At 42.3% G+C, this 14134-nt stretch overlaps 1 protein-coding gene across 4 annotated transcripts in view; it reads right to left on the bottom strand.

Annotated features, from left to right (window-relative positions):
• The window catches only part of BRAF (B-Raf proto-oncogene, serine/threonine kinase), a 147497-nt gene that overhangs the window by 94191 nt on the left and 39172 nt on the right, over positions 1-14134 (bottom strand). For all 4 annotated transcript variants that reach the window (XM_036328536.1, XM_036328537.1, XM_036328538.1 and 1 more), the window contains exon 2: positions 2846-2947. In XM_036328536.1, coding sequence (XP_036184429.1) covers positions 2846-2947 — 102 coding nt within the window. The remainder of the gene's footprint in view (positions 1-2845; positions 2948-14134) is intronic.

The raw sequence follows: 14134 nt of genomic DNA, 5'->3' as shown, positions 1-14134 counted from the left end.
TTGAATTTGGCAATGTTTTCTTGGATGACACCAAAGGCATAGGCAACAAGAGGAAAAACAGATGTTAGATTCATTAAAAACAAAAACAAAAAAACTTTTGAGTATCAAAGGACACTATCAACAGAGTGAAGTGGGAACCCACAGAATGGAAGAACATATTTGCAAATTATCTATCTGATTAGGATTGATATTCAGGACATATATTCAGAATATATACAGAACTCCTACAACTCAACAACACAAACAACCCAATTAAAAAAATGCGCCAAGATTTGAATAGTCGTTTCTCCACAGAAAAAAATACAAATGGCCAATAACCACAGGAAGAGATGCTCAACATCATTAGTTATCAGGGAAATGCAAATCAAAACCACAAGATATAGCTTCACCCTGTATACATACAATAGAATATTATTCAATATTAAATAGAAAAAATTTTTTGCATATAATAAACATGAATGAACCTGGAAGACATTATGGTAAGTGACATAAGGTAGTCACAAAGGAACAAATATTTTATAATTCCACTTTATATGAGGTTCCTAGTGTAGTCAAATTCATAGAGGCAGAAAGGATATAATGGTGGGTCTCAGTGGGTAATCAGTAGACCTGGTTTTTCACTAAAGGGCCTTCAAATATCAGTACACATAGGTCTTTTCCCTGAGTCAATTTTCCTCTGGAAGAATACTGTCATCTCCAACCAGGCTCCTCTCTTCATAATATATCAAATGGTAGTAAGTTCAATGTTTTAACTAATTTATATGTTTACTAGTGACCCGGTGCACAGATTCATGCACATCGAAAGGAAATTAATTAGAAGGTGGCCGGTGGGGTGGGACTGGGTGAGATGGGTTGGACACGCCCTGGAGCCAACCTCCCAAGGTCTCTCCCTGGCTGGACGCACATGGGGTGGTGTGTGGCGCAAAGGGTGTCTGTGGAATGAGCAGGGTCCCTCCGGCAGGTGGGCTCCCTCGGCCTGGCCTGCAGGGATCAGGCCGAAACCAGCTCTCTGACATCCTCCGAGGGGTCCCGGAGTGTAAGAGGGCACTCTGCAAAATTGCTGTCGTACAGGGTTTGGAATGCAAACACAAGTGTGCAGTAAACCAGATTCGGGGATGACAGTGCCCCAGAAATAACATAACCCACGGCCAAAGGTGGAATTGCATGGGCCCACGAGGAATCAGGCTCCCTCCTCTCTGGTTTCGGGGTGTGTCACCCGAGAACCACTGTAGCCAAGTCACTGCAGCTTGGCAGCTCCTGCATTGAGCGTCTGCCCCGTGGTGGGCAGTGCACGTCATAGCTACTGGTCAGATGGACATTTAAGCATATTAGCCTTTTATATATACAAGCAGTCATTGAGTTACACGTATGTCGTTTCGTGGTTATGTCACCATCTCCCATTTGCAGTATTTATATATAAAAAAAAAGTTCCATCATTTTGACATATGTACATATGTGCTTTATGTTTTTTATTATTTATTTACCACAAGTAAAGGTCAGGAATTGTTATCTTTCTCTTAAATTTTTTTTTACTGTTTCACTTTATTACTGCTGTGTATGTGCTCCATGTGAGTGATGTAGGTGCTTATATAGGTGGGTTCCAACTTATGGCAAAAATCATGTTACGTTGCCCCATAGGAACGGATCTCCGACGTAACCCAAGGACCTACTGTGTATGTCTCCCAAGACAGAGAAAGGGTGGACAGAAAAAAACTGCTGGTTAAAGTTGTCTAATTCTGACTAACAATGAATTACTATTTTCCCCAGGACTATATGCCTTCTTATGATTTTGTCCTCCTTTCTTGTCCTCCTCAGACATACAAGTGAAACAGATAGCATTCAGAGGTATGAATTCTACTCCTAGCACTAATATTACCTGGCAGTATGCTCTGGGATAAGACATATGAAAAGAACAGTATATTAGCAGTTATTTCCAAACTCCCAAATTTATTTTAGAAATGCAAACTTTCTCATTAAATACTGGAGATTTAACTTGCTCTTTAAAAAGTAATTAGATTAGATTACTAAATTAGAAATCTAGTTTAGGAGTCCGTCGATCCATAACTAAAAATCTCTGGCACTTGCAGGCAAACGGTAACCTGATCATTTGTCATTTAGGGTTATATCCCTGTACGGATAATAATTACTGTGGAGCCAGCTTTTACAGGGACAGGCAGAATAGTGTAGTGGTAAGCAGAACAGGCTGTGGAGCCTGACTGCCTAGATTCCATAACAGCTTGCTGGCTGTGGAATCTGAGTGACTTACCTAAGGAAACTAATGCCAAGAAAGCTTATCTGTGATTAGAATAGTAACTACTACCTCATTGGATTAAGAAGAATGACTAACTCAATAAATTTACAATGATACTCAAAGCTTGATACAAAAGCCTCAAGGCACTATTAAACAGTAAAGCTAAGTAATTTTGAGCTATTTAATATTTAAACATTATAAATTTTACCTATAAGAAAGCAAAAACCAATTTGGGGGAGATCTGTTCTGGAAAAAAGATATTTTACAAAATTCTCCCCATTTTTAAACATGGCAACTAGTTTGCTGACCTCCAGAATCATCATCTTTCTTTTTTTAAACTTTTTTTTAACAGAATAAAATTTTGGAGTTCATATACAACTTTTTATTAATTTTGACATTCTCAAATTACAAAATACTACATATTTATTGTAACAAGTGAAACAAGATTAAGAAGCTAAGACAAAACTAATTCTCTTTTCCCATTATTTCTAATCCAATCACCTAAGATAACCAATATTATCAGTACAAATGCTTTTTATACATGCACTATTTTTCTTTTCAAAATTACTACAAATATAATAATCAAAAGCTTACCTCCAGATATATTGATGGTGGATTATGCTCCCCACCAAATTTGTCCAATAGCGCCTCTATATGTTCCTGTGTCAACTTAATCATTTGTTTGATATTCCACACCTATAAAACATTTTTAAAACAATTTAAATAAAAATAATTTAGGTAAGGAATTAGAAATACTTCAAGATTTCTTTTTCTTTTAAAATTTTTTTTTTGATATATATTTTATTGAGTTTTTACAGAGAAGAAGGGAGAGAGATAGAGAGCTAGAAACATCGATGAGAGAGAAACATCGATCAGCTGCCTCCTGCACATCTCCTACCGGGGATGTGCCTGCAACCCAGGTACATGCCCTTGACTGGAATCGAACCTGGGACCTTTCAGTCCGCAGGCCGACGCTCTATCCACTGAGCCAAACCGGTTTCGGCTACTTCAAGATTTCTATCAAAATATTGCAGTAACTGCCTGTACCCTTGAAATTTAGAGTTTAGAAAACTTAAGAGAGGTGGAGTTTTGGGAGAACCAAGATGGCGGCATAGGTTAACAACGGAGTTTGCTGCCTTGAACAACTACTTCAAAAGTGAAACTAAAAAACGGAACGGACATCACCCAGAACCACAGGAACGCTGGCTGAGTGGAAGTCCTACAACTAGGAGGAAAGAGAAACGCATACGGACACTCAGAGGAGGCGCAGTGCTGAAGTCAAGTTCTGAGGTGCTGAGTGCGTGGAGCGGGCTGGCGGAGTAGGGCGCGGTTGGCGTTTTCAATCGGGAGGGAGTCGCAGACTCTGAGCTCCAGATACAGGCGAGTCTTTAGGGACCCAGACTCAAACGGGAGAAGCGGGACTGTCTGGCTTCGGTCAGAGAGAGTGCAGCTTTCTCTCCGAGGTTTGCAGCGGGTGCTGGGACCCAGAGAGGCAGAGCCCCTGGGGACAGGACTGAGAGCCGCCATAACTGCTCTCTCCGACCCACCCCGCCCAAGCCCTGCACAGAGGCATTTGCCGGATAGCCTCAGGCAAAGGCTGGATTAGCACCTCCCTAGAGGACAGAAGTTCTCTCACTGCTGACACAGCTGATTCTCATAGCCACTTGGCCTGGAGGTCAAACCCTCCCTGGTATTAGCTACAACAATCAAGGTTTAACTATAAGACTGCGCACAAAGACCACTAGGGGGTGCACCAAGGAAGCATAACAAAATGCGGAGACAAAGAAACAGGACAAAATTGTCAATGGAAGATATAGAGTTCAGAACCACACTTTTAAGGTCTCTCAAGAACTGTTTAGAAGCCGCCGATAAACTTAATGAGATCTACAAGAAAACTAATGAGACCCTCGATGTTATATTGGGGAACCAACTAGAAAGTAAGCATACACGGACTGAAATAACGAATATTATACAGACTCCCGACAGCAGACCAGAGGAGCGCAAGAATCAAGTCAATGATTTGAAATGCGAGGAAGCAAAAAACACCCAACCGGAAAAGCAAAATGAAAAAAGAATCCAAAAATGCGAGGATAGTGTAAGGAGCCTCTGGGACAGCTTCAAGCGTACCAACATCAGAATTATAGGGGTGCCAGAAGATGAGAGAGAGCAAGATATTGAAAACCTATTTGAAGAAATAATGACAGAAAACTTCCCCCACCTGGTGAAAGAAATGGACTTACAGGTCCAAGAAGCGCGGAGAACCCCAAACAAAAGGAATCCAAAGAGGACCACACCAAGACACATCATAATTAAAATGCCAAGAGCAAAAGATAAAGAGAGAATCTTAAAAACAGCAAGAGAAAGAAACTCAGTTACCTACAAGGGAATACCCATACGACTGTCAGCTGATTTCTCAACAGAAAATTTGCAGGCCAGAAGGGAGTGGCAAAAAATATTCAAAGTGATGAATACCAAGAACCTACAACCAAGATTACTTTATCCAGCAAAGCTATCATTCAGAATTGAAGGTCAGATAAAGAGCTTCACAGATAAGGAAAAGCTAAAGGAGTTCATCACCACCAAACCAGGATTATATGAAATGCTGAAAGGTATCCTTTAAGAAGAGGAAGAGGAAGAAAAAGGTAAAGATACAAATTATGAACAACAAATATGCATCTATCAACAAGTGAATCTAAGAATCAAGTGAATAAATAATCTGATGAACAGAATGAACTGGTGATTATAATAGAATCAGGGACATAGAAAGGGAATGGACTGACTATTCCTGGGGGGGAAAGGGGTGTGGGAGATGCGGGAAGAGACTGGACAAAAATCGTGCACCTATGGATGAGGACAGTGGGTGGGGAGTGAGGGCGGAGGGTGGGGCGGGAACTGGGAGGAGGGGAGTTATGGGGGGGAAAAAAGAGGAACAAATGTAATAATCTGAACAATAAAGATTTAATTAAAAAAAAAAAGAAAACTTAAAGATTATTTAGTATAGTGGTGTTTCCCTTTTATTAAACACTAGAGGCCCAGTGCACATCATTTGTGCACGAGTGGGGTCCCTAGGCCTGGCAGGCGGTCAGAGCCTATCAGGGCTGTCTCGCCCCGTCCCAATTGGGGCCGGGCCAGTCAGGGCCTGCTGGCTGCTGGCTGGGGCCTGGGGGCCTGCTGCCGGCTGCCGGTAGGGAGCTGCCGGATGAGGCCTACTATTATATAGTAATCCTATATAATAAAGTGGGGGAGGGATTGGGGGTGGGGAAGAATGGAGAGGAAGCACAGAATGTTTGCTGGCCAGGGGAAGGAAGGTTGGCTGTGGGAGCACACTGACCACCAGGAGGCAGCTCCTGAGTTGATCATCTTCCCCCTGGTGGACAGTGTGTGTAATAGCAACTGGTTGACGGGCCATTCTGGTCGTAACAGTTGCTTATGCTTTTATATATATATATATATATATATATATAGAGAGAGAGAGAGAGAGAGAGAGAGAGAGAGAGAGAGAGAGAGACCTGGTGCACAAAATTCATGCTCCAGAGAGTGGAAGGGTGTCCCTCAGCCTGGCCTGCACCCTCAGGGGATGTCCAATTGCTGTGGGGATCAGGCCTAAACTGGCAGTGATGGGACATCCCTCCTACAGTCCGGGACGCTGCATGCACCAGTGACTATACTTTTCATACAGGTGAAAGGCTTCTTGCTGTTATATGGGCAGCTACATTTTTTTGCCCTGATTATAAAAAGTAGTATATAACATGATCCTTCTGAGGCAGTAGTACCATTTTCCTCATCTTATGGGTGGAAAAACTGAAGCAGAGAGAAATTAAGTAATTGGCTTTGTTACACAGTTATAAGTGTCAGAATCAGGGCTGACCACAAAATGTGCAAGCCAGAGTCCATGCATGTCATCGCTGCATCATCCTCTTTTTTCAGTGTTAGAGTAGCCTTGCCAGGTTTTAATTTTTAAATCTAAGAGACTGTTCCCAATATATAGGGTAGGATCCCTAGGCCTGGCTGGCGATCAAGGCTAATATGTGGGGCGACAGGTGGGGCCCCCTCTGACACCCACCTTGGCTGGCGACCTGGCACCGCCCCCCACAGCCAGTTGCCTCCCTCTGTGGGGCAACCGGCATGCGGGGCAATCAGGGGGACCCCCACTGGCACCTGCCTTGGCTGGCAGCCTGGCGCCACCTGCTGGCCTGCCTCACCCCCTGATCACCACCACCGGCTGCCTCCCTCTTGGGGGGCAGTGCACGTCATAGTGACCGGTCATTCCGCTGGTTGTTCTGCAGTTTGGTTGATTTGCATATTAGGGTTTTATTATATAGGATTTGACAAATGTTTTCTATACTAGTAATCCTATATAATAAAGCGGGAATATGCAAATTGACCGTCACTCCGCCACAAAGATGGCGTCGCACACAGCAGAGTCGGGGGTTTCTGTAACACAAGATGCCTGCGCCCACAGCGGAGGCCAAGTTCCCGTCACGAGCCTTAACAAGCAATCAGCAGGGACCTGAGGCTGCAGCCCCCAAACCCCCGCCCCCATGGGGCTTGACAGGGAACCTCAAGGCGCACTCCCGCCCTGGCCTGGGCTACGGGACCCCAGGCCACACCCCCCGCCCTGGCACCGGGCCAGGGGACCTGAGGCTGCGCCTCCCTGCCCGGCGGGGCTTGACAAGGGTGGTATCAGCCGGGTTTGGATCTAGCCCAATGGGAGGTGGGGGCGGTTGGGTCTGGGTCTCGCACGATTTTGAGGCGCACATGGGTGGGTGGGGACTTGACTGTGGGTCCCATGGTGCGCCCCAGACTCTAACAGGAGGAAGATTTTCATATACATTTTACTAATTTTCTTTCATCTCTGACACTTCTATCATAGAGAAAGGGCAAATAGCAATATTAAAATATTTCCTCTAATTAATCACCTTTTAATGTGCATGAATTTCATGCACCAGGTCACTAATACAATATATTCTCAACTATAAAAAAATCAAATACGTGAGTATTCAGAATAAACAAAAATCTCTTTTCAATTTTCCTACATTCCTGGCCCCCTGCTAAAAAGGTAAGTGCTGTTTATAGTGTTTTTTTTAAAGATATTTTTATTGATATCAGAGAGAAAAGGAGAGGGAGAGAGAGGTAGAAACATCAATGATGAGAGATAACCACTGATCGGCTGCCTCCTGCATGCCCCACATTGGGGATCAAGCCCACAACCTGGGTATGTGCCCTGACTGGGAATCAAATTGTGACCTCCTGGTTCAGAGGTCGATGCTCAACCACTGAGCCAAGCCGATTTGGCTTACTATTGATTTTTAGAGACAGTGAAGGGGGGGAGAGGGGGGGGGGGGAGGGGGAGAGGGAGAGAGGGGGAGGGGGGAGAGGGAGAGAGAGGGAGGGAGGGAGGGAGAGAGAGAGAGAGAGAGAGAGAGAGAGAGAGAGAGAGAGAGACATTGATCTGTTGCCTCCTGCATGTGCCCCGACTGGGGCCAGGGATCGAACCTACAACCGGGGTACATGCTCTTGACTTAGAATCAAATCCATGACCCTTTGGTGCACTGGCCTATGCTCTAACCACTAAGCAAATTGATGTGTTTCATATTGATGGTTCTCTCTCTTCCCACTCCCTTTCTCCCTTCTTCTCTCTAAAAATCAATGGAAAGAAATATTCTCGGGTGGGGATTAACAACAAAACAAACAGGAAAGTGGTATTAATAAAATCAATAAGCAGACTTTGAGTTAAACTTAGAAATTAATCTAAAATGGAATAAGAGGACCAAATTTTTTTTCTGGCTAATTAAGAGCAGATTAAACCCTAAAGTTACTGGGATTATGGGGGGGAAAACCATAAACACACAAAAACCAGCACCACAAATAAACTATTTTAAATGGTCCATAAAATGATCCACTACATTAACTTAATTTTAAGCAGATCTATTTTGGTCACATACATATAACTGAATGGAATAGGACTGTCTTTGGAGTTGGAACAAAATTGAATTAAAATATAGATGTCTATCATGTGAAACCCTACAGCAAGCATATCAAACTCGTGGTCCGCGAGCTGCATGAGGTCCACAACAAATATTTTTGCAGCCCAGTCAATATAACGTTTTAATAAAAATTTCGTAACTTAATTTTTACAACATCCTATTATATATAACTAGAGGCCCGGTGCACAAAAATTTGTGCACGGGGGGGAGGGGGGGAGGGGTCCCTCAGCCCGGCCTGTGCCCTCTCGCAGTCTGGGACCCCTCGGGAGATAACGACCTGCTGGCTTAGGCCTGCTCCCGGGTGGCAGAGGGCAGGCCCAATCCCTAGGTGCAGCCCCTGGTCGGGATCAGAGCAGGGCCGATTGGGGAGTTGGGGCACCGCCCCGTCATGCACAGAGCCGCAGGGCAATCAGGGGGTTGGGGAGCTCCCCCCTATCAGGCACAGAGCAGGGCTGATCAGGGGGTTGGGGCGCCACACCGTCACACACAGAACCACAGGGAGATCAGGGGGTTTGGGCACTGCCCCCTGTCACGCTGATCCCGGTGCCGGGAGGCCTCTCGGCTCCGCCGATCCCGGTGCTGGGAGGCATATTACCCTTTAACTATATAGGTAGAGGCCTGGTGCACAGGTGGGGGCCGGCTGGTTTGCCCTGAAGGGTGTCCTGGAAAGGGTGGGGGTCCCCACTAGGGTGCCTGGCCAGCCTGGGTAAGTGGATGATGGCTGTTTGCAGCTAGTCACACACCCTTCAGGGTGGGGGTCCCCACTGGGGTGCCTGGCCAGTCTGGGTGAGGGGCTGAGGGCTGTTTTCAGGCTGGCGGGTGACTGAAGCTCCCAACCTGTCCTTTTATTCTTTTTTTTTTTTTTTTTTTTCTGGGCCAGCTTTAGCTCTGACTCCAGCTCTGAGGCCTCTGCTGCTGAAAGCAAGTATCTGGTTTGTTTGGGTTCTATAATCGAAACACTGTATCAGCTCCAGCTCTGAGATCCCGGCGGGCTGAAAGCAGGTTTCTGGGGTTTTGTTTAGCTTCTATATTTGTTACAATGTTTCAAACTGCAAGCTCAGAGGCCGGCAAGGCAGGCGGGGAACGTTGGAGTCCTCCGTCACTGAAGCAAGCAAGCCTCATGTTAGTTTCAAGCTGCCTGGCTGCCGGCCGCCATCTTGGCTGGCAGTTAATTTGCATATCGCCCTGATTAGCCAATGGGAAGGGCAGTGGCCGTACGCTAATTTCTCTTTTATTATATAGGATTTTTAATAACAAACTACAACGTTCACTAATGACTGATTACTATAATCGTGTTGCATTCATTTCCCTTACATGCCTTAAGCGCAGGTGCACCATTTCTCTCCACTAATACTAGCAGTGAATATTTAGCACGGCTGATTGCCATGTCATTAGTCTTGGACTGACTTGTTTGGTGTGTGCAACAGGAAATATTTCGCTTTCGGAAAACAAGAAAAATAGGTTTATTTGCATTATGCTTATTAATTTGTGCAGTTATTCAATGTCTGGTAAGTTAATGTTTAAGAAAAAATATTAATTTTATTAAAATGTTCTATTAATTTAAGTTATCGACTACTCATTTATTTCAGCCCTTTGTATTCAGTATGTGTCTATTGAAATAAACCTACATTTCTATGAAAATTGAAGCTTTTGTTTTTTGCAGCCCACATAAACTTAAACCTTGTTTATTTTACCCATGTTAGCCTTTGAGTTTGACATGCTTGCCCTACAGATTTCAACAGCACATATCTTTACCCGTCTTAACAATATATCATGTTTCCTGACTTTTGGTAAAACCCCTAGAATTTTCTTGCATTGTAACCTCCTATCTCAAGTTATTCTCAGTTTTCTAAAACTCTGGGCACCACTCCACAGAACCACATCCCACAACACTAAAATCAAAGATTTGTGCGGAAACACTCTCACAAGTAACTAACTGGGGGATAATGGCCTGTTAGGACTGTAAACTCCTTGAAGTTGATCACATTGATCACAGTTTTATTCCTAGCACCTAGGTACACTAAAATCAGGTAGTTTATGGGTGCTGGCTGCGTGAACATATTAAAAACTCTATATTCTGGGCCGAAACCGGTTTGGCTCAGTGGATAGAGCGTCGGCCTGCGGACTGAAGGGTCCCAGGTTCGATTCCGGTCAAGGGCATGTACCTGGGTTGCGGGTATATCCCCAGTAGGAGATGTGCAGGAGGCAGCTGATCGATGTTTCTCTCTCATCGATGTTTCTAACTCTCCGTCTCTCTCCCTTCCTCTCTGTGAAAAATCAATAAAATATATTTTTTTAAAAAAAACAAAAAAACCCAACTCTATATTCTGGGAAAGCTCAGAGCAGACTGATTGAATCACATTCAAGAGAATTCAACTGAGGTTAGAGAAGTAACAGGGTACAGATGAGATCAGAGAAACAGAAGCCACCCTCAGTCAAGATATTTTCATTCTTTCTCAACTAGGGTTCCATGAGAAAATGGAGTCCAATTGCTCTAAGGCAGCGGTTCTCAACCTTTGGGTTGCAACCCCTTTGGGGGTCGAACGACCCTTTCACAGGGGTCGCCTAAGACCATCCTGCTTATCAGATATTTACATTACAATTCATAACAGTAGCAACATTACAGTTATGAAGTAGCAACGAAAATAATTTTATGGTTGGGTCACAACATGAGGAACTGTATTTAAAGGGCTAGAAGGTTGAGAACCACTGCTCTAAGGCATCCAGTATAAGTAATGAATTACCTTCTCTCCAATGTACCTAGAATGGTACTACTAAGACTCTCAAGAGAGGGAGTTAAACCGTATGTTCACTAGTTTTAGGTACTTTTCAATAAACCCTGAAATAACGAATAATATTTTATGAAAAGCATTTCATGGTGTATGAATGCTTTAAAAATACAATGTTACCCATACATATATCACCTGGCTATTTCATTTGCTTTATTTTTCCCTTCCAAAATAACATACTGTCAATTTTCAAAGTCTTCCAATTTCTCTATCAATATAACATATCTCCGGCGTCCAATTCTATTTTCCCTGTCCCAGGTACTCTAATAACAAGTGATAGGGATACTATAACATAATTATTGTAACAATCTTATATATACTGCTTATTTTATACCAGGCACTGTTTACACACTGTATATATTAAACTTTTTCAACTCCTTCCAACAACCTAATGAGGTGGGAACTATTATTATCCTTATTTTACAGATGAGGAAACAGAAGTTAAACAAAAAAACAAACTTGGCCCAGGTCAGAGAGCTAATAAGTGGTAGAACTACTCATAGATGCTGCATAATTTATGTGTCTCTGAGAAGTGGAAGAAATATTTCATCATCAGGAATTCTAACCACATGCTTTATACACTCTGTAGCATAAGGCAGGTGAGAACGTTGAGACAGTATTTAGAACTTAAGTAAAAGTAGATCACTGTATATTAAATTCCTTCAGTCAACAAATATTTAATGAGTGGCGTTATATGCCAGGGTTCTAGGCAATGAAGATATAGTGCAATTAAACCAGTTCCTGAACTCATGGAGCATACATTCTAGTTGTGGAAAGAAAACCACTTTTTAAAAACAGTACATAATATGTCAGACGTTGATAAAAAGAAAAATAGAGCTGGAAAGCAGGAGGGAGGTAGGTTATTAGCCAACATCATACTGAATGGGCAAAAACTAAAACCATTTCCCCTAAAAACAGGAGCAAGACAGATATCCACTTTCACCATTCCTGTTCGACATAGTACTGGAAGTGCTAGCCATAGCAATCAGACAAGAAGAAATAAAAGGCATCAAAATTGGAAAAGAAGTAAAACTGTCATTATTCACAGATGACATGATATTGTACATAGAAAACCCCAAATCCACCAAAAAACTACTAGACTTAACAAATGAATTTGGCAATATAGCAGGATACAAAATTAACATCCAGAAATCTATGGTTTTTTAATACACCAATAATGAACTCACAGAAAGAGAAATTTAAAAAATCAATCCCATTTACCATTACAACAACAACAAAAAGATATCTAGGAATAAACTTAACTAAGGAGGTAAAAGACCTGTACTTGGAAAACTATAGGATGTTGAAAAAGAGATAAGGAAGACATAAACAAATGGAAGAATATACTGTGTTCATGGACTGGTAAAATCAACATCATTAAAATGTTTATACTACCCAAAGCGATCTATAGATTCAATGCAATCCCCATTAAGATACCAATGGAATATTTCACAGACCTAGAACAAACTCTAAAAATTCACCTGGAATAAAAAAAGACCCCGAATAGCTGCAGCAATCCTGAGAAAGAAGAACAAAGTTGGAGGGATCACAATATCAGATATCAAGCTATATTACAAAGCCACTATTCTCAGAACTGCCTGGTACTGGCACAAAAACAGACATATACCAGTAGACTAATTGAATCGAACAGAGAACCCAGAAATCGACCCAAGCCATTATGCTCAATTAGTATTTGACAAAGGAGGCAAGAGCATACAATGGAGTCAAGATAATGTCTTCAATAAATGGTGTTGGGAAAATTGGACAGATACATGCAAAAAAAGGAAACTAGACCACCAACTTACACCATACACAAAAATAAACTCAAAATGGGTAAAGGACATAAACGTAAGACAGGAAACCATAAAAATCTTTGAAAAATCCGTAGGCAGCAAAATATCAGACATATGTCATAGCAATATCTTTACCAATACAACTTAGGGCAATGGAAACTAAGGAGAAAATAAACAGATGGGACTACATCAAAATAAAAAGCTTCCGCACAGCAAAAGAAACCATCAACAAAACAACAAGAAAACCGACTGAATGGGAGAACATATTTGCCAATGCTATCTCAGATAAGGATTTAATCTCCAAAATTTATGGAGAATTCATACAACATAACAAAAGGAAGATAATCCAATAAAAAAATGGGCAAAGGACCTAAACAGGCACTTTTCAAAAGAGGACATACAAAAGGCCAAGAGACATATGAAAACATGCTCAAAGTCACTAGTCACCAGAAAGATGCAAATCAAAACGACAATGAGGTACCATCTCACATCTGTCAGAATGGCTATCATCAACCAATCAACAAATGACAAGTGCTGACAAAGATGTGGAGAAAAAGGAACCCTCTTGCACTGCTGGTGGGAATGCAGACTGGTGCAGCCACTGTGGAAAGCAGTATGGAGCTTCCTCAAAAAAAATTAAAAATGAAACTCCCATTTGACCCACTTCTAGGAATATATTCCAAGAAATCAGAAACAACAATCAGAAAGGGCATATGCACCCCTATGTTCATAGCAGCACAATTTACAATAGCTAAGATTTGGAAAAAGCCTAAGTGCCCATCAGTAGTTGAGTGGATTAGAAAACTATGGTACATCTACACAATGGAATATTATGCTGCTGTTGTTTAAAAGAAGGAACTCTTACCATTTGCAACACATGAATCGACCTGGAGGGCATTATGCTAAGTGAAATAAGCCATTCGGAGAAAGATAAATATCACATGATCTCACTCATTTGTGGGATATAATAAACAACATAAACTGATGAACCAAAACAGAAACAGAAGAAAAAAACATATTTTAGAATATAAGAGAAGTAATCCTGTTATTTGCAGATTTTTAATATTTCATACAACTTTTGTGATATTACACTATATTAGTATAGTTTTGGTAATATTATATTTAAAATTGTTTTTTCTTGAAATATTAATGTTTATTGCATGTAACATTACTAGAGGCCCAGTGCATGAAATTTGTACACTCAGAGGGGGGGCCCTCAGACCACCCTGAGCCCTCTCACAGTCTAGGAGCCCTCTGGGAATGTCCGACTGACGGCTTAGGCCTGCTCCCTGTAGGACATCATTAACACTGCTG

This window comes from Myotis myotis, unplaced genomic scaffold (genome assembly GCF_014108235.1).
Source record: "Myotis myotis isolate mMyoMyo1 unplaced genomic scaffold, mMyoMyo1.p scaffold_m19_p_11, whole genome shotgun sequence".
NCBI lineage: Eukaryota > Metazoa > Chordata > Mammalia > Chiroptera > Vespertilionidae > Myotis > Myotis myotis.
This window is presented reverse-complemented; position numbering and strand designations above follow the sequence as displayed.